The sequence below is a fragment of the Drosophila sulfurigaster genome, chromosome 2R (genome assembly GCF_023558435.1).
Source record: "Drosophila sulfurigaster albostrigata strain 15112-1811.04 chromosome 2R, ASM2355843v2, whole genome shotgun sequence".
Taxonomy (NCBI): domain Eukaryota; kingdom Metazoa; phylum Arthropoda; class Insecta; order Diptera; family Drosophilidae; genus Drosophila; species Drosophila sulfurigaster.
Genome location: NC_084882.1, coordinates 32,139,634 through 32,159,379, shown reverse-complemented (window position 1 = coordinate 32,159,379; position 19,746 = coordinate 32,139,634). Strand labels below are relative to the sequence as shown.

At 39.0% G+C, this 19,746-nt stretch overlaps 3 protein-coding genes across 3 annotated transcripts in view; 1 reads left to right on the top strand and 2 right to left on the bottom strand.

The window, feature by feature from the left end:
- Nucleotides 1-1,812: 1,812 nt before the first annotated feature.
- Nucleotides 1,813-3,738, bottom strand: LOC133835763 (glycogen synthase kinase-3). The gene has a single exon (XM_062265822.1). It carries the CDS (start codon nucleotides 3,511-3,513, stop codon nucleotides 1,909-1,911), a length of 1,605 nt encoding a protein of 534 aa, XP_062121806.1. The 5' UTR covers nucleotides 3,514-3,738; the 3' UTR covers nucleotides 1,813-1,908.
- Nucleotides 3,739-4,043: 305 nt separating this feature from the next.
- On the top strand, nucleotides 4,044-6,188 carry LOC133835764 (CD63 antigen-like). Its single transcript, XM_062265823.1, has 5 exons — nucleotides 4,044-4,118; nucleotides 5,266-5,457; nucleotides 5,523-5,693; nucleotides 5,748-5,942; nucleotides 6,002-6,188. Exons 1-5 carry the CDS (start codon nucleotides 4,059-4,061, stop codon nucleotides 6,074-6,076), a joined length of 693 nt encoding a protein of 230 aa, XP_062121807.1. The 5' UTR covers nucleotides 4,044-4,058; the 3' UTR covers nucleotides 6,077-6,188.
- Nucleotides 6,189-7,214: 1,026 nt separating this feature from the next.
- The window catches only part of LOC133835765 (hornerin), a 65,486-nt gene continuing 52,954 nt past the window's right edge, over nucleotides 7,215-19,746 (bottom strand). The window contains 3 exon segments of the mRNA XM_062265824.1: nucleotides 7,215-8,833; nucleotides 11,903-12,669; nucleotides 18,262-19,732. Coding sequence (XP_062121808.1) covers nucleotides 8,821-8,833; nucleotides 11,903-12,669; nucleotides 18,262-19,732 — 2,251 coding nt within the window. The 3' untranslated portion in view covers nucleotides 7,215-8,820.

Genomic DNA, 19,746 nt, shown 5'->3' with positions numbered 1-19,746 from the left:
TCTTATTGAACTTTATTTTATATTTCTTATAACATTTATTAATAGGCTTAATAGTCATTTGAATTATATTTATTTTTAAAAATAACACAGAATTTTTATTTAACGATTTTGTAATTTATCTTTTTAGATTTTCAGTGTCTATAAAACGTATTTATTTATAAAAATTATTCAGTAATTTTGTTCAATTGTTAAATAAATAAGTTAAAGACATTTTAATTATAATTATTTTTGAAAATATTTCAGCATTTCAGCATTCAGCATAATTAAACAAAGTTTGTTTTTAAAAATTATAAAAAAACTATTGTTTTATCTTAAATTTGGATGCGACTATTAATCTCTTTAAATTCGTATTTGAATGGAATAATAATATTCAAAAGTATTGGGAATTATCAGTTCTCAGTTTTGCAATATCCTTTCATGGAATAGAATATGTTTAGCTAATAATCCATACATCAAAAAGCATTATATTTATTCTACAAACAAGAATCTTCAACAACTTCTTTATGAGATTTTGTTATCTTCTCATTGTCTGATAGTAAATAAATAATTTCTTTGTCAACTTTACGGCCTTAAATGATTATTGAAATCATGCCCATAAGCTTTATTGCATACAAAATTCATTCTCTTGATTAATTGTTCATTTTATGTCTGAGCTTTTAAACTCTGTTCAGCTTATCTAAGTTCCATTTGACTTAATTGAATTTTGGCTAATCAATTAAAATGTATTACATGTTTGTTGTCATTTTATTGGCAAAAATAAAATTGTAAATGAAATTATTCTGCAGTAATTTATTTAGTTAATTTTGCACTTCATTTGTTTGCCATTGTAAATATATTTGGCTGGAGCTTAAAGTAGTTGGAGTTGAGTTTTAAGTTATATTTCGTATGCACGCAGCACTTTAGAAGTGTTGCTTAGCGCCTTTTTACAACACTGCCACACTTACAGTGGGCAATAACAACAACAACAAGGAGCAACAACAACAACAACAACAACAACAAGAGCAACAACAAGGGCACAAGCGAAGGCGAGCTGGTGAAAACAAAACAAACATTTTCTCTCACGAAATTTATCGTTTGCATAAATTTGCTTTATTGCCTTTGCTGCTGATCCTTGTTGTTGTTATGTTGTGCGTGTGTGCGAGTGACTCTGTGTGTGTGTGTGTGTGTGTGTAGAGGAAGTGTAACTTTCGTTGGCAGACCAAGGCAAGGCAATCAACAACAACAACAGCAACGACAACGACAACGACAAGGGCAACTAGCCTGGCAAATGTGGCGAGCAAAGTTTTCCATTATTCAATTTAACTAATGAAACTGAAAATTCATTTTACCACATTAACACACACACACACACAGAGGCAGAGGGAGGACTGCAAATGTTAGATGTGGCAGGAAATGTGAGCTGATGCCGACAGCAGGACATGTGTGCGTGTTATTTTGTAGCTGCTCTAATTCGGCTTCTTCCTGTCGTCGTCGTTGTTGGTTTTGTTGCTATAAAACGCGAAAATTTATTTTTAGAGGCCAGAAGGAAACCGGACATCGACGCGGCGTGGCATGGCGTGGCGTGGCGCCACCCTTTGCAGCACAGCGAGGCTAAATGTGGCGGCATTTCAATAATTAAGCATACTTTTGGGCGTTTTCATGTCCATTTCGAGTGTCTGGCGGCTCTTTTGTTTAATGTGGCGACATTTCGCCTTATAAATTATGTGACCAAATGTGCGTTCAGTTCATTTATTTTTGTTTTCTCTCTTTAGCTCTGCTTGTCCCCCTTCTACTACATCTGGGTGCAAGGATTTACGAGCCTAGATTTCAATATATATTGTATGTACCTTAAATTTTTATTGCTTTCATTAATTGTTGCGCGTTTTGTGGCTGAAAAATGTGTTAAGCCAACAATAATAACAACAATACTTAGCGCACTTCATTAGCCTCAACAACGTCGTCGTCGTCATCGTCGTCGTTGTCATCAGCATCGCTCTCGTCGTCATCATCGTCGTTGTCATCGACATCTACATCATCATCATCATCATCGTCGAGAGCGTCGTCGTCGTCGTCGTCATCAACGTCAACTCCTCGTCGATCATCGTGTTCATCGCTGGACAGCGGACTGTCTGCACTATTGTTGTTGTTGTGCATCACCAACTGACGTTCATCATCCACAGCTTCTTCGGTGTTGTCATCATCATCGTCATCGGTCTCGGGTGTGGAAGCATTGCAATCGAAGCACACCGCTTCCACATGATCACCGTTGCCCATCTCACGTCGTGTGCTGCAATTAAAAGCCACCACTGGCGACTTTTGTCCACGTCCACTTTCCAGTTCCTTTCGTAGTTGCGTCGGCTGCTTGAGCTGAGGTCTGGCCGTGCTCACGCTGCTCGTGTTGCTGTCCTCGCCAGCAGCATTACGATGCCCTGATGCACTCGTGGGCAGCGCATTCTCACTAGTAGAGCTGGGCATTAGCACGGACATCAGCTTGGGTTCGATGGTTCTCTCGTAGTCGGAGAAATTGAAGAGCGGCGGCATTGTGCGTCCACTGGGCAGCTGTTGATTCGGTTCATTGCGCAGCTCATCGAAGAAGGAGTGAGCACAAGCTTGCAAGGGGGAGATGCGTTCATTGGGGGAGTAGATGAGCAGCTTGGACACCAGATCGATGGCTTCGGGAGGTGTTTTAATGCGGAAGACTTTGCTCCACGGATGCGGCTTCAATTGTGGCAACTGCAATTGCTTGTAGTTTGGATTCATGTTGTGCAGTTGCTCGGATGTCGGAGTGCCCATCACCTTGACTATCTCGACAATTTGATCCACGCCCGAGTCGCCGGGAAAGATGAGTTGACCCAACAGCAGCTCGGCCAACACACAACCGGCGCTCCACATGTCAATCTTGGTGGTGTATTGTGTGGCGCCAAAGATCAACTCCGGCGATCGATAGTATCGCGAGCAGATGTACGAAACATTTGTTTCGCCCAGCACCAATTGCTTGGCACTGCCAAAGTCACACAACTTGAAGATCCCCGTCTCCGAATCCAACAGCATATTCTGTGGTTTAATGTCGCGATGACAAAACCCGTAGCTGTGCATAAATGCCAGACTGCGAAACATCTGATACATATAAAGTCTGATATAGTTAACTGGTAGCGTTTGCTTGGCTCTCGCATATTGTCGCTCCACTTTGTACAGCGTTTCAGGCATATAATCCATGACCAGATTGAGGAATACTTCTTCGCGCTTCTCTCCGCTCGAATAGAAGAAATACCGAAGCGTGATGATATTCTGATGTTTCAGCTTGCGCATTATCTGAAGTTCCCGATTCTTGAAGCGACGATCTTGCAGCACTTTTTTGATGGCAATCAGTTCGTTGTTGGGCAACAATTTGGCCTGGAAGACAACACCGAAGCTCCCATTGCCAATCACCTTGGTGTCCACATAACTGATCTCTGTCATCGTGTCCGGACCAAAGCCGATTGTGGCCACAACCGTGGTAACCTTGTTACTCGAGCCGGAGGCCTTGGCCGCCATTTCTTGATTTCTTGTAATCTGAGAGGTTTATTGCTTGGGATTTGTAGTTGGTTTTTTGTGCTCTATTTTCTATAAAAGTGAAATGTTATGGGCCTAATTTATGGGATAAAAATAACTTATTAACCGTTGAAGACATAAGTGTTCATTCAATTCTATTTTATTTGGAAAATTTCAACGAGGCTATTTTATTTTTTCGATTACTTTGCAACGCTTTACGTTTACCTGTCAAATTGTACTTTTGAACCAGTTCAATTTGAAATAAAAAACAAAACGTGCTTCAACATTAAAGCAACACAAACTCTGATTTTAAAACTTGGTCACATTGTGCGGGCTCTTTTTTTAAATGAAATATTATTTATATGACCGCATTTTGCAAATAATCAATCATCAATGATTACACATTATGCGAAGTTATATTATGTGGGTGCAAACTTAGCTAGCTGCTGAATTCAGTAGCTGAGAGCAGTCAAGAACCGATCGTTTAACTGTGCGGATTAACTTATCAAATGTGCTCTAATAATAAAAAAAAAAATAGAAAAACAACTATGGGTTGTCGCTCTGAAATTATCAAGTTTTTACTCCTTTTATTCTTATTATTATGCATGGTAAATTCTTTAAATATGTATTTTATTTACTATGTGTTAAAATTGTGCGATATGTGTAAAAATGGATAAATATTTACTTAAATGTTGAATTTAAATATGAGAGTAAAATACAAGTGACTCATTGAAATACTTGTAATATGTGGTTGTGAAATATTTATGAAATATATAAACCATTTATTTGTGACTAAAATTTGAGTATGAAGTGAATTGTTCTTTGTGACTCATTCTATTTTTAAACCAGCTTCCCATAGAGGAGGAAGGTTTTTTTTACCTTGATGAGTATCAACAGAAAAATAACTTTACGAACACTTAGATCTCTGAAACTATATAAAATAGAGACAACATTTTTTCGAATTTGAAAAAATCGAGTAGGAAGCGTTATTTCTGGTACTTTATAAAACATACGACATCTATATTCATAGTATGTCATATTGGAGTCATAATTAATTGATTTTATGGTTCGTGTGGTTTATTATAATGTGAATCATGTGTACTCTCCATATACTGTGTTCATTTCATTGCCTTTGTATTACTAAATTATTCTGTTTAAGTTTAAAAAAACCACATTTATTTTTACTTTGTTTTCTGCTCTTTAAACATATACTATTGCAAATATTATTTCTTATATTACAATAAAGTATTATTAAAACAAGTAAAAATATACAAATATACCAGATTGTCAGCTAAAGCAACTCAACTTCTACAATTTTTATATAAGCGCCCAATTTGTAGTAATTATGAAAATGATGTATAGTTATTATTGTCTGCATTAAAATACGAGACTAGCTTCAAAATTACACTTATTTTTATTGGATTTTTAATCAATTTGTGGGGGCATTGCAAAAGTTTGGATCAAACTTGATCTTTTTCATTAGTCGGCATTATTGAGGTTACTATTTTAATAATAAAGTTCTTATGTTATGTTAAACTATTTTGAATTTAAATACTTTACAGAATTTTGTTTACTGAATGTTTCAGTTTCCTATAACTTTAGCCTGAATTAAAGAATCCCAATTTGTCATATAAGTAATTTAATTCAAGTAATTTCTCAATTATATAGCTTGACATTATATTTATTAATAATGTTCAAATCTGTAAATCTCATTCACTACTTGTATTATACTATTACGATTTTTTTATTTTCCAGATATGTTGTTCTGTGCTCTTGGTCGTTGCTTTCCCCGATGTCAAGGACATGAATGAATTTGTTGATATCAAAAAATATACACCTGTAGGTGTAGTACTTATTACCACGATAGTGATGAGCATTTTTGTCCTGTTGCTATCATTATTGGGCTGCTTTGGAGCTTTGCGTGGAAATCCAAGCCAACTCAGCGTTGTAAGGATCAACGATAAGAACTCTTCAATCTTATTATGGATTAATTAATGTTTTGGTTTTATTAGTATTCAATCATCATGATGCTATTTTTCGTAATGCAATTGTTCGTGGCCATTTATGTGTGGACAAATCTAAATGGAATACGTGATAATTTGTCTATAATTCTGAAAGATGTGTTTGACAAACACACAACTGACAATGCATCCAAAATGATAATGGACAAGATGGAGCAACATGTAAGCATGGAAAAAGTTGTCAAAATCTTTCCATCTTAATTTACTTTTCTTCAGCTCCACTGCTGTGGCTTTGAGAACTACACGGATTATAGACCTGATCCACTTCCGTCGGCTTGTTGTGGCTACGAGAATGCAGTTTGCAAAGAAGATGCAGCATATAAAGAAGGTTGTCAATATACAATAATCAATCTTTGGGATTCCAAGACAGACTCCATCAAGATTGGAGGTCTTGTGGTCGCTGCGCTCATTGTAAGTTTTATAATTTCATAAAGAGTTTTAGCAGATTTTATTAATAATTTTATTTGTAGTTATTGGCCAGCGTATCTTCTAGCTACTTGGCTCACAAATTGCGGCGCAGCAGAGAAATAATGCAATCCGATTAACTTGAGATGGCAATGAAGAAGAAGTATTTGCTATTGTGTTGTTATAAGTGTGTGCTGATTATAAGTTGCAATAAAGTGACACGCCATTTAATTGTACAAGAGACACTCTAATCTTGTGGTTGCAGCTTCAACTATGTTGCAACATCCTTTGTTGCGGCAGTTATATTGTTATCAGCTGGTTAGTTATGGCTCAAAGGGATGATTTCTGTCTTGCTTAACATCTTCACGATGGAAACTTTTGCTATCTCTTTTGCTGACGCTTCTTTTGTCTTTGTTTCCCTCGTTTTGTCGCTTGTCCAGTTTTTGCTTATCGTTCCTTATTGTTCCTCTTTACAGTTTTTAGTCAAGTGACCCCCCAAGGGGTCATCGCTGTCCCCCCAAAAACCCAAAGAAGAAGAAGGCGAAATATGATAATAATAATAACAAGGGTAAATCGTTGGTTTTTGTTTTTGTTGTATAAAATGCTTTTATTTGCAGTTATTTTGTTTATTGTATATCGTATATATTAGATATATAAAAGTGACACACTCATTGTAAAATCTTGTTAGACACAGATACATACATATTTATAATATTCAATTATTTGCTGATACTTGATTTTATTTCGTTTTCCCGTAGTTTATGCACTAAAAAATTCATTCAACTTACAAAGAGTACAGTATTTTATTACACACGCTTTTTTATCAATCAGAATTCATATCGTTTATCATCGTTTATTAATTAATAAGTAGCTCTAATAACCACATAAAAAGTTGAATTTTAATTATTTTCCTTAGTGGCAGTGTTTAAGTATTATTATAGTTATTATTATTAGTATTTATTTTAGGTTGTGTATAAAGGAAATGGCTAAAACAGATTTCTATTTACATAATCAACACACACGCAGCCTCACACACACACACACTCACATACACGCACACTCCGAAGCATAGATATACAAATATTTGCGCTTAAATTAGTTGCAAGTGATTAAACTAAATTGGGCTTAAAGTATGGTCAAAAATTTGTTGTGGGTAGTTATCTGTATGTGTGTGTGTGTGTGTTTGTTGTTGTCGGTTTTGCGCTTACATAAATATTATTGAAATTGCTGGACGTTGTTGGCATAAGTAAGTAAGTTGTTTAGTTTTATTATAGCTAGTTCTCATATTGCATACATATTCGTATTTTATATTCGTACTCGTGTTTGTTTTTGTTTTGTTTTTCTCATACTCGTATTCGTATTTGTAATATGTAATATAATTTTATTAAAATTACATTTATGTGCTACTAAATAAATTTATTTGGCTTTGCTTTGCTTCCTCTCTCGCTGCTGATCTCTTTAATTTCGTTTTCCGCCGAAGTAAAATTGAATTTTACATAATTTTCATGGTATTATTTGAATGCGTATCAAATTGGTTCTTAGTAGTTAATAAAAAAGCATATTTAATTTACTTGCAGGCTACACACACACACACACTTCCTTACACACACACACATAGGCACGTATGTATGTATGTGTGTGTGAAAGCAACACACGCATAACAATAAAATTTTATATTTATCGTTAACGATTTCCTTGTGCAGGAAGCGCGAGTGTTTTTCTCTCTCCCTCTATCTCTGTCTCTCTTTCTCTGTCTGTGTGTCTCTTCCTTACTTTCTTTGCATGTGTGTGTCTGTGTGTGTGTTGCCTAAGCCTCCACATACAAATACACTCGTAAGCATAAATATATTTGCTGTTGTCTGCTTTTAGGCGCCCCACTCTCTCTCTCTCTCTCTCTATCTCACTTCTTGCTGTCTGTGGCGCTTCTCGCATATTTTAATAAATTTTATGCCGCCGAAATGCGCGCCGCTTATCATTAACGCACAATTTATTTTTGCTTTTATGCCAATGTTGTTGTTATTGTTGTTGTTCTTATTCTTGTTGCGTGCCGTTGGCTTTTTTATCTGTGAGTTACATTTGCTTTTTTGGCTTTTTGATTATTTGCTTCGCATCTCTTAAGCTATTCCGCATTTCACATTCCGTATTCGGCAGTTTTGAGTTTGCCTTTTGTTACATATTTTAAAGTGTTTTGCTTAGCTAATTAGTTTTTAGCACAATTTGATTTGTTTGCTTTACACACACACGCATTCTTTCACAAACACACACGCACACTCATACTTATATAGTATACATAAGATTCGGGTAAAGACATTATCTATTTACATGTTGGCAGAATGTACATTTAATTTGCAACGACAAAAGCCCGCAACGTTGCCGGAGCCCCAAAAGTTTTCGTACAACTTTTGCCTCGACGGCTTTTAAATGTTGTTTATTGTTGTTAATGTTGGTTGGTTGCTGCTGCTGTAGTTGCTGCTATAGTTGCTGCTGTTGTTCTCGTTGCAGCTGCTGCCTTTACTTTTAGTGTAGCATACTTTTCAGCGCTGCAACCCGCATGTAGTTTCATTTAACTTTGCACTTACACATGTTGTTGGTGTTGCTGTTGCTTATAGCCAAGCTTGCTGCTGCTCGTAGAGTTGTTGTTGCCGCTGCTGCTCCTGTTGTTGCTGCTGCTGCTGCTGTTGATGTTGCTGCTGCAACCAAAGTTTACAGAATGCTGTTGGTGGCGGCGCTGAGGCACAAACATTTCCAGCTGCTTCTACTGCTGCTGCGAGGTCCTGGCCATGTGCGTGGGCGTGAGTGTGGGCGTGGGCGTGCTCGTTGTGGGCGGGCGTTGGCTATTGCAAATTAAATTTAGCTAATTCTCACAATTCTGTGCTCATTTCGCTTACAATTGCGCTCTGTTATATAGGTTCGCCGCAGCAGCATGTGGGTAAAAAACGGGAAGAAAGAGAGAGAGGGAAACGCATATTAGAGAAAGTTTTCGATTGCATGATGATGAGGCTAATCCAAGTTTCGCAAACTGCGTAAACTTGCAGCCGAGTGTAGTGTAGTGTAGTGTATGTGTGTATTTGTGTAGTGGGGCTTGTTAGTTGAGTTTTTGTTTTATTTTCTGCTAACTACTACAGTGCGTATGCGTAATGCAGCTGTGCATAATGTATAAAGCAAAAACATAATAAAAACAAACAATAAAAAAAAGAAAACTCTTAAAATATTGTGTAGTTTATGGCCAGAAGGCCACTAAATTAAATTTGCTAAAGCACTTATATAAATAATATTAGTATGTGCAGCAGTAATATTTTTCAAGTACTTAGTTTGGTTTTATTACTTATGGCAAGTTATTGTCGCCGACGTCGCCGTCGCCGCGACAGGCTTAAAATTCTATTCAATTTATTGCCCAGTTGCCAGTTGGCGCCATAAACGACGAGGACAACAGAAATAATTACTTAATTTAATCAGGAAAACCCCAAAAAGAAAGGAAGCACAACACACAAAAATTGCCAACACATAATTCTATGGCCAGGGTTGTCGACTTTTTATAAAAACATTCATAAGCTTATCTCTCGCTCAGTGCCTTAAAATTTACGTATTAAACCGCTCTCACTTTCAGCAAATTTTTTTTGCGTGTGCTTTTGTCTTTTTGCTGTACCCAGTTGTTCGACAAAAATTGCGTAAAGTTTTCGACGGGTTTGCCTTTTTTTTATATTTTGTGGCAGGCAACACAACTACAAGTCGCAAATCGATGGGCGCAACGAAACAAGAAGGCAAGTTCTTTGTTTCATACTCTAGATTTTTTAAGCAAAGACAAACATAACTTATAGACTAAAGACTAAGCTTAGTAAGTACAAAGACTGTAACATAAATACTCTTAAATTTTGATCAAATTCTTTAACACTTTTAATGAACAAAATCCTATTAAAATCCATTCGTATAATACAGTTTTGTAGGGTATTTACTAGTTCATATTTTGCCCGTAAAAACCTCTTTTGTTACTGCTGATATTTTTTGCGTTGTTTCACTTTTTTTTGTGTTTCTTTTCGCTCTCTGTTTTTGTTTATTTGGCTCCGCAAAGTATCTGTGAGATATGAAATTGTTGTACGTTGAGCCTTTATGCTTTCATCGCTTATTTTGTGTTTTGTTTCTGTTGAAATTTGTATTTATGTTTGGCTGGAGTTCCCCATTGGCATAGGCAAAGGACATGCCAGCCATGCGACCCAGGCAGGCAAAAGTATCATTTGCCCGGCACCCAGCACGGCACTCGCCTGCCATCGTCGTAAATTTTAATGTTTTTGCTTTTGTGCTTTTGCCAGGGCCATCATATTTTCAGCTGTGTGTGTACGTGTGTGTAAAAGTGTCTTTGTGTGTGTGTTTCTGGTGAAAATTATGTATATTTTTAGCACTTTCGCTTGTTTTGTTTTCGCTTATCGAGTTTGAAGGTCATTTGCTTAGCTTTCATTGCAATTCTTTTTTCTGCTCCTCGTATGTGTATGTGTGTGTGTGATATCACACATATCTTCATATAGTAACGACTGAAATGTATGTTTTTGGATGCCTGGCTGCGCAGTTAATTTGTTGTGAAATTGTCATTTTGTTGCTTCAATGGCTGCGTGCAATGCGGCGTATGAGTAATACTCATTCTAACACAGACCTTTTGGGGACACGCTAATGAGGCGCAAACACAGAGAGAGAAAACACAGAGACTGGACACCCTTAAAATGTATCCGAGGGTGCACTTCATCCCTTCATTTGGCTAGCAGCAAATTTAAATTGACATGTTTAAAGTCAATTTGTGCTCAGGCCAAAACTTTGGCCCATAAACCAGGCGCAAGATACCGCGCCCCTCGGTGGACACATTAACCTATTCATTTGTAAATGGCCTGTCGAATTTTCCGTTCGCTATTCGTGGCATTTCTCTGGCAGCATTGTCTTCTTCGTGCCGCATAAATATTTGTGTGCCTTTTGCCATGCGAAGCGTGAACTAAGCACAGAACACAAAAAAAAAGAACGCCTTCGACTTGGTAAATAAACAAAGTGAAACAAACGGCTGGCGGAATGGCAGTCAAATCAAATGTAAATCCAAAATGAAAGCAAGCGCCAAGTGAAATTGAAATGAAAGCGAATGCGAAAACGAATGCGAAAAACAAATGTGAGTGTGGAATGTGCGATGCGGAAGCGTCTTTTCCATTTTCTCATTTCCCATAGTCGTTGGCTGTCGTTGCTTTTGCTGTTATTGTGTGCCCGCAGTTCGCTTAAAGGCAATTGAAAATTGGCAGCTGGCAAAGTGCTTTGACTTGTGCCTGCCAATGGAAAGAGGAGGCGGAGGAGGAGGAGGAAGAGCCGCCCCCCAGCTGAGCTGCGTTGTGGCAGCCATCAGGGGAGCTGCCATTGCTGCCACACCCCGATGTGCCTCCGTCTGAGCCCGGCCTAAACAGGCACATTAATACATAATTTATAATGTTTTTATGCCATGTTCTTCCCCCCCCATCTCGATCTCTCTCTGTTTGTTGTTTGTTCTCTTAAAGATGTGTGCGCAATTTGATTAAGAAATTGAAGTTGAATGTAAAGTGATTTGCAATCGAAGTAAACTGATGAAAACTTAACTCAAGCGGGGCACAATTTACATTCTATGCTTGGGAAATGACAAAAACTACATTGAACTCGTTCTTGGGGAATGACAAAAACTACTTTGAACTCTTTCTGTAGCTGTTGGTTGCTGCTGTGGTTGCATGCGGGGTACAAAAAGGGAGACGCACCTACTTAAGGCTACAACAAAATGAAAATGTTGAGCAGTTGAATATGTAACTGAAGCTACACACACAGATATCAAACTGCTTGGGGAACAAATACAACAAAAGTTACAAAAGTCAAAAGACAACAAAATAAAAAAAAATAAAGACGGAAAAAAAGAACAAAGTTCAAACAGGAAAAAGGAAAATGAAAAAAGGGAAAATGCAACAAAATAAACTTACCGGCGACTACTTTGTATAATTGGCGATAGAATTATCTCTAAACTGGAGGAAATGTTTTGATTTTGTTGTAAATTCGAGTGCGAATTGGAATTGGTTCGTTGTGAGTTCGTTGCAGTTGCTGCTGTTGCTACTGCTACTGCTGCTGCTGCTGTTGTGGTTGCTGTTGCTGTGGTGGGGGCAACTGGGGATGATGCTGTTGGTTCATTCGGATACGCATTCGTATTGCAAGTGGTATTGGAATTGCTATTGGTGTTGCTATTGGAATTGGAGTTGGTTTGGCTACTGCTATGGCTATTTGCATTCAATGTGGGACAATTTAACGTTTGGTTGCTTGTGGTAATTGGCAATACAAGTTGTTGTTGCTGCTGTTGCTGCTGCTGATGCTGCTGATGGAGACTGGTGTCGTTGGCACACTGTTGTTGTTGACCACCGTAGACATTCGCATTGCAATTATCTAGATTAATATTGGCCAATGCGGAAATGGATGCAGCTGCATTTCGATTAGAGTTGTTGTTGCTGATGCTGCTGCTGCCGAAGTTGTTGTTGTTGTTGGCACTGTTGTTGCTGCCAGTTGGGGACATCAAAGGGACATCAGGATCAAACATATCCTCAGCCTCGGCTGCCTCATCGTCATACACATCGTCGGTGTCTTCGGCCTCATCATTAGTTGTGGTCGCATCCGGTTGCATTGCCTCCAACACGGCCATCGCTTCATCCTCCTCGCTGCAGGAGTGCGACGACTGATGATGATGATGATGATGCATTGCCTAGTGCATTTGTGTTGTTGGGGTTTTATGGTTGAGGGTTTGGTTTTGTATTTTGGATATTTTACGAGTACACATGTCGATATTCGATGCGGGGGGTGAAAAGGTATTGAGAACGGAAAACAAGGTTTTAGCTTTGCTTGCAGGGATTCTGCTTGGGTCGAATACTAAAATACTAAAAACAGGCACTAGACACTAGAATAATAATAATTAATAATAATGTCACACATCTGCATGCACTTACACAATTAGAATACAATTTTTCGAATTTTAGCCACAGACTTAACACAATATTATTGTTGCTAATTCAACACAAACATTGGAGCGAGCAATATCATTCTATTTATTATTGTTATTATTATTGACTTATTCATTGCGCAGGCAAATGAAAACATGCAATTTATGCAAAAACTATTTTGCCATCCAAATCAAAAATGCGCAGTTTTATGTAATTGAAATTAATTTAAAAATCAGTCTTCATTTATTATTAGATCCGCAGGCACACAATTTTAATTACACACACACACACACACACATATTGCAATCAAAGGCAGCTCGTAAAATATCCCAACAACAACAACGACCACAACAATGTGAACAACAATGGCAAATGGCAATTCCGTGTGGTTCGGGGGCAACAAAAGCTCGCCTGATTGCGTTCATAAAGTGACCGCCGGCTAAACACCTGACCAAAATCAAACCCGAGCACACAGAGGTGTGGTGGCATGTGGCATGTGGCAAGAGGCAGGTGGCACAGAGAGAGTCATGTTAGACATTCCACAGGACACAAGCCCTGCGGATTGCAATTGATTGCTTTGCCCCGCCACTGTATGATAATTGTTGTTCGCGCCATTGTTGTTGTCTTCATTCTTATTGCTGTTGTTCGTTAATTGAGAGAATTCAAGAGTACTTTTCTTACATTTTAGTTCTGCATAAATTAAACTGGCAATTAACTGCACTTTCCCAATTTTAATCCACACTCAAATGAGAAATTAATGCCACAAAGTTCTTACTTTAGTGGATTTTATAATAAGCAACATGCAAATTGGCAAACAAATTGATTTAATTTATTTGATTTGGGTTTATAACTCGCAATATTAGATTAGAAAATATTGCATACAAATTGAATTTAGCTGATTGATTTAAATAGTATCCGCATCTTTTAAATACAAAATATGATTTGTTGGCTATTAAAGTTTTGCCATAGACATAATTCAATAGAATTAATTTGGTAATTGAAATGGCTTTCGGTTGGTCTTGGACTTTGTGCAACGTGTGCACAGTGTTTCAATCTCAATACACTTAAAAGCTCATTCAATTTGGCCAAAGACACGTTTGTTGTACTATATAGCAGCACATTTGCTGTTATTATGATTGAGTTTAATACACACACACATGTCTGTGAAGGTAAACAGAATATTCTCCCCTTATACACAAATTCATTTGTAAATGAAATCATAAAGGAGAGAGACACACACACACACAAACATTGGGATTTCTATACGCTAGCTGGCACATCAGAACTTTGTATGTATCTCAATCTTGCAGATACAACGAACCCTTGAGCCACTTAGAGCTTGAGTCGAACTACAACTAAAGTTGATTTTGTGCAAGGGCGCCAAAGTTTGTTTGATTTGTTATTAATTAAAATTGCATTCAACTTGAAAATTGTATTTGTTGCCCAGAGAGCTTATCTAATGCCCCCCTTCCCCCGCTTTCTATACACAAATATAACCACACACACACACACACACACACACTATCAATAATGAAGCTTGAATTGAAGCCTAATGGAAACACGTAGCAGATTGCTTAAATAAACAAAGAAGACCATTGGCATTGCTTGCTTCTTGCTCTTGCTTTCTGCAATTTAATTAATTTTCTTCCACTTTTATGGGTGTGTTACACACACTCACATGTGTGTGTGTGTGTGTTTGTTAATTAGGCATAGTATTTAGTCGGAAACACGCCCTTAAAAATGCATCACAAAAAACGTTAAGCGACTCTAAAACGCCCCTCAAGTCATTAGGTACGAGTGGCACCCACTAAAAGGGACGCTTTCAATGTCGTCTGGCCAAACTGGCGTGTCAACTCATTCGTACAAATAATTATAACCCATGTGCTCCAAGGTCTCTATTTTTCTCAATTTTTTTTCGCCATGCACATGCATAAAATATGCGTCAATTGTTTTTTTCTCTCTACTTTTTTGTGCGCTCTTGTTGCATAAATATTAAAAGCGACAGATGTCCATTGATGATGAAAGACAAAAGACCAGCTTAGAGCAAGTGGAAAAAAATGGAAATGCTAAAAAAATATGAAAGCATAAACTAAAACAAATACCAAACGTTTATTGTTTGAGTGCTGCATAATTAAATCACGCGGTGTGCGACTTAAATAAACAAAAAGCAAAACGTTTTGCTAGACTGCTAAAATTGAAGTTACCCTATGAATAAGCTCTACTTTGACAGCATCTACTCAACTAATCCACCCTGTTTGCTGTCACATTTATCACTGGGTAGCAAGGCAATTGTTAAATAAACTTTTTTACAGCATTTTCCGCACTATTTGAGTCACAAATTGTTCTCCGCCTGAATCAATTGCCAATGGAGAATATATATTTTTATTCAAATATTTTTCGCAATTGTTTTTGCACACAGAAAGTTTTACGTTGCACAGAAAAAAACCGGTCCAGCCAATTGCATATAATATTTATGGAATTCTAATGTACTTAGTTGCACAATGGGCAGACTTTTTTGCCCATATCCTTATCTTTGTTGGAAACTTTAATTTGCAGATTTTTTTAAATTTTGTTTTGCGCTCACGTCGCTTAAAGCTCAATAAGCCAGGCTGTAAGTTGTCGCTTTTATTGTTTACCAATTGTGTTAATCTAGCATTTGTTCGTTGTTCCACGGCGGCGGGGGGAAAGGGCCGAAAATAACAATAACAAGTATCGTACAAGTCAAACAGCTTGGAGCGGTAACTCTTCGAGCGACTAAGTAAAGTGCGTACAGGAGACAACGAACAAGGACAACAACAGCAGCAGCAACAACAACAATCGAAACTTTTGGCACATTAAATCAGCAAATTTATTGACTTAACTGCTTTGGCAAGGACATGCCACATGCTAGCCACGCCCAAAGCCTTGAGCCCTGAGAACGTTTGGCGTTTCGCCTTTGGCCTGGCCGAAGCTAACTCTCAGTATCTCTTACAGCTTGTGTCTTCCTCTCTCTTTTCCCTCCTTGACTCTCCTGTCGCTGCTCAGACTGTGACTGTTTGAGTTCCTGTTCGTTGTCCCTTGCTGTGCTGTCATAATTTTTGATTTGCTTGTTTTATTTGATGTCCTTTGGCTGCTGCTGCTGCTTCTTCGACTTGTTGTTGTTGTTGCTCTTTTTTGTTGTTGCTGTTGTACTTTGTGTTGTTGTTGTTGGCTGGCACTGTCTTCGCTTTACTAAGCTGCCTCCAGCTTAGGGAAAAACAATTTTGCAAAATTTATTTTATAGCAAAATTATGCCAAACATTTCGAGAATGTTTCTATGTAGTGGCTGCTGCCTGCCATGAAGGCCATTTGCCACACACACACACATATACACACGCACTTTGTGAGACTCATATGTGTGCGTGTGTGTATGTAAGCGGGTCGCACAAAATTTATTTAAGAATTGTAAGTATTTTTGCTGTGGTAGCTGCGAAATTTGTGCCATCAACTTGAGTTGAAATTATTTGCTTGAACAGCCCACTGTGCCCCGCCCCCTCCCTTCTCTGCCTCTCCTTCTCCTCCCCTTCTTTGCTGTTACATAAACTTGGATAATGTAGCGCAAATAGTTGCTTATTATTTATGCTGCTTTATTGCCTTGTTCCCTCTTCCGTCTTCTCCTCTCTCGTTCTCTCTCTGACAGAAGTATCTTTCTGCTTTTGGGGCAATTCATTTGGGCGTTAGACAAAAATTAGTTAGCATATTTTAGTTGTTAATTAGTCATGCGTGAAATTGAGCTGACGATTTCTTCTCTGTGTGCCGTCGTCTGTTCTAATGTTTAGCATACTTTTGAGCAAAATTCATGGCACACAAAATAATGGCAAAACAAATGCGAATAGTTGCAAAATATATAAAGTTGGCATAAATAAAACACTTGATTACACTGTCGATGGCTTGAATGAGTTTAAGATTTGTCGTGTTTGTCTTCAAAGCTGCTTGTGCTAAAATTGTAAAATTTTCGGTTGAGTTTTTAAAGAAAATAAACTCGAATCTTAGAATTAAAGAAAATAATTATTGATCAAAGCAATTGATAGAAATTTGGTGTTTATTAAATAATAGTTTGTAATTTAAGTTAGAAAGTCTATCTCTAATTTGAAAGAAAACATAATTGAAATTGAAAAATCAACATCTTTTGGAAGAACTTTTAAACCAAAAATCAAGTTTAAAAGATGTGAATTAATTCTTTTAAATTTTTTTTGCGGATTCATTCTTTTTATCCACATTGTACAATATTTAAGCTATAAATTAATTTAGCTTAAATTGTATAAAACCATTAAATCATGTATTCATAATTTGTACTATCGATTTGTCTGTTCTGCTTAATATGAAATTGTTTGATAACTTTTGATAAGTAGTCTTCAAATAACTCTTATTTCTATGTATATTTAGCATTTAGTAAGTTTTCAGTCATATTTTTATGTTGAAATAATGAACTTATTTGCTTTGCTTATTTCATATCATTTTTGCTAGTCCTCAGTCATCAGTTTTGATTTAATTTTTATGCACTTTTGATTTAAAGCAACATGCTTGCAACATCATTATGCTGTGTATCTGCAAGATATATGAGTATCTTGTATACATGTGCTTCTGTGTGTGTGTGTGCACACATGAGTTTGCTGTGTCGTGCCCCAACCACGCCTATTTTCGCGCAGTCTATTCAAGTTAATTAAATTCTCCGTCTATGTGGCAGACACAAAACTCAGATAGCAGCAAGTTTATTTGCAGACATAGCGCTGCTTTTGATAACACACACAGACACACTCAAAGAGTGTTCATGTGTGTTTGTGTGCATGGAAAGATAAGTGTGCATGTTGCTTAAACCAGGACACAGTCCTTTTGGCCCCCAATTCCTCAACTCTCTCTCTGTGACTTCTCACAGTGTTTACAATGAGTCTTGCGAAATAATCAACATAAAAGCTTCAGTTTGCTTATCATACAAAATACAACTACTGAGTGCGAAGAAGAGTATGTGTGTCTTATTAGGGGGATTTACACGAAACAGAGCAAAAGAAACAGAAAAAAGAAACAAAAAGTGAGTGCTATTTACGAGTTGCAAAAATTAAGTATACGTAACGTTATGAGAGACGCAGCAGTTGCAATACAGCAATGCAGCAAAGTGCTCGAGACGATTGCGATAGTGCCCAATAAAATACGTATTCAATTAAAGTGTACAAAAAATAAAAACTTGCAAGTTGCATGCACAAAACAAACACAAACAAACAAACAAACACAAACAGAAGATGCGGCAAGACAACGAGACAGAACGGGACAATAACAACAACGAAAACGACAATGACATGCGACAGGTTGCGGAGTTGCAGAGTTGCTCAAGGCTTACTCACAGTTTGCTGCGTTGAGGTGACATTCGATGGCGCGACATTCTGTCCATGCTGCAGATACACTAATGGCCCAGCAGCTGCCCCAGCCCCACCGCCGCCGCCACCTGCAACATTCGCTGACGTCGCCTTTGGCTGCTGCACAATGGGCGGAGGCTGTTGCTGCTGCTGCTGTTGTGACTGTTGCTGTTGTTGTTGTTGTGACTTGGCGGCGCCTTTGTCAAACTGATAGTACATGACATCGTTGGCGGGCGCCGAGCCGCCGTACAAAGGCGCCGGCGGTGGCGGGGGATCCGCAGTCTGTGCGCCCGAAATGTGATACGCGCTCGCCTGTTGCTTCGGCGACCCCGAGGCCGAACCCGATCCCGACCCGCTGCCATTTCCATTGCTATGCCCGATGCCAGAGAAGGAGCCGCCAAGCAAGCCGGGCGGCATCTGTGGCATCTTGTAGTTGTAGATGTAGGGCCGTTCGTATTCGCCGCCATGGATGTAGGAGAGAAACAGATCCGATTTGGCTGGCTGCAGGCCAGCGAAGCCAATGCCAACACCGGCGCTGCCAACGACGCCGCGTTGACCCAAGACGCGATTGTGGCCACTCAGATTGGTCACATTGCTGCTGGCATAGTGCATGGGATAACAGCTGGCATTGGCCAGCTGCGAACTGCCGCCGCCGCTGCCCCCGGTGAGCAGCTGCGTCTTGGTCACACTCTGACCGGAGAGCCGACGTGTGGGGACACCAATGTCGGACTTGGCATCGCGTCGCTTCACTTGCGCCGAACTCGTTGAGGGTCCTTGATAGTAATAAGGCGCCGCCGGGTTATTGGGCCATTCGACAAAGCTGCGTTGTCGACTGAAAGCACCACCAAGCCCACCACCACCACCATTGCTAAGAGCATTGCCACCACCACCATTACCGGTTGTTACCATGTTACCCGTGAGATTGCTGCTGCTGCTGCTGGCAACACGTGCGCCAGACGTCGTCGCCTTGCCCAGCGCCGCATTGTTCAAACTGAACTTGTACTGATTGTTCTCGAACGTCGTGTAGCTGAGCAGGCGATTGCTGCCGCTGGCGCCAGTGTTGCCAGTGCTGCTGCTGCTGCTGCTCTTATGGTTGTTGTTCGACTGCGACTGTGTTGTTGACACGCTCGTCGAGTTAGTATTTGCTGTGGATGAGGATGCGCCGTGTACGGGCGCCAGGTTTTGTTTTGGGTTAGTGGAGGACGATGTGGAGTTCGAGGAGTTGTTGGCGTATTTGTAATTGGGCTTCTGTTGTCGCTGTGCGAAGAGCGAACGTTGTTGTTGCTGTTGCTGCTGCTGATTACTCACAGTCTGTTGCATGAGGCTGTTGTAGCCACCTCCTCCACCGTTGTTGCCGCCGCCGCCGCCTCCATTGCTGGCGCTGCCAACTGACTTGCGATGACTGCCGCTCGAGGCGCCCGATGATTTGTTGGTGCCATAACGTGTGCTATCGCTGGATCTGTTTTTTCGAAA

What these genes read in the sequence shown, in the direction of transcription:
- LOC133835763 (XM_062265822.1), bottom strand. Translation starts at nt 3,513, where the DNA reads ATGGCGGCCAAGGCCTCCGGCTCGAGTAACAAGGTTACCACGGTTGTG.
- LOC133835764 (XM_062265823.1), top strand. Translation starts at nt 4,059, where the DNA reads ATGGGTTGTCGCTCTGAAATTATCAAGTTTTTACTCCTTTTATTCTTA. An exon ending in TATTCTTATTATTATGCATG is followed by an intron (nt 4,119 to 5,265) that starts GTAAATTCTTTA and finishes TTTATTTTCCAG; the next exon opens with ATATGTTGTTCTGTGCTCTT. An exon ending in TGGACAAGATGGAGCAACAT is followed by an intron (nt 5,694 to 5,747) that starts GTAAGCATGGAA and finishes ACTTTTCTTCAG; the next exon opens with CTCCACTGCTGTGGCTTTGA.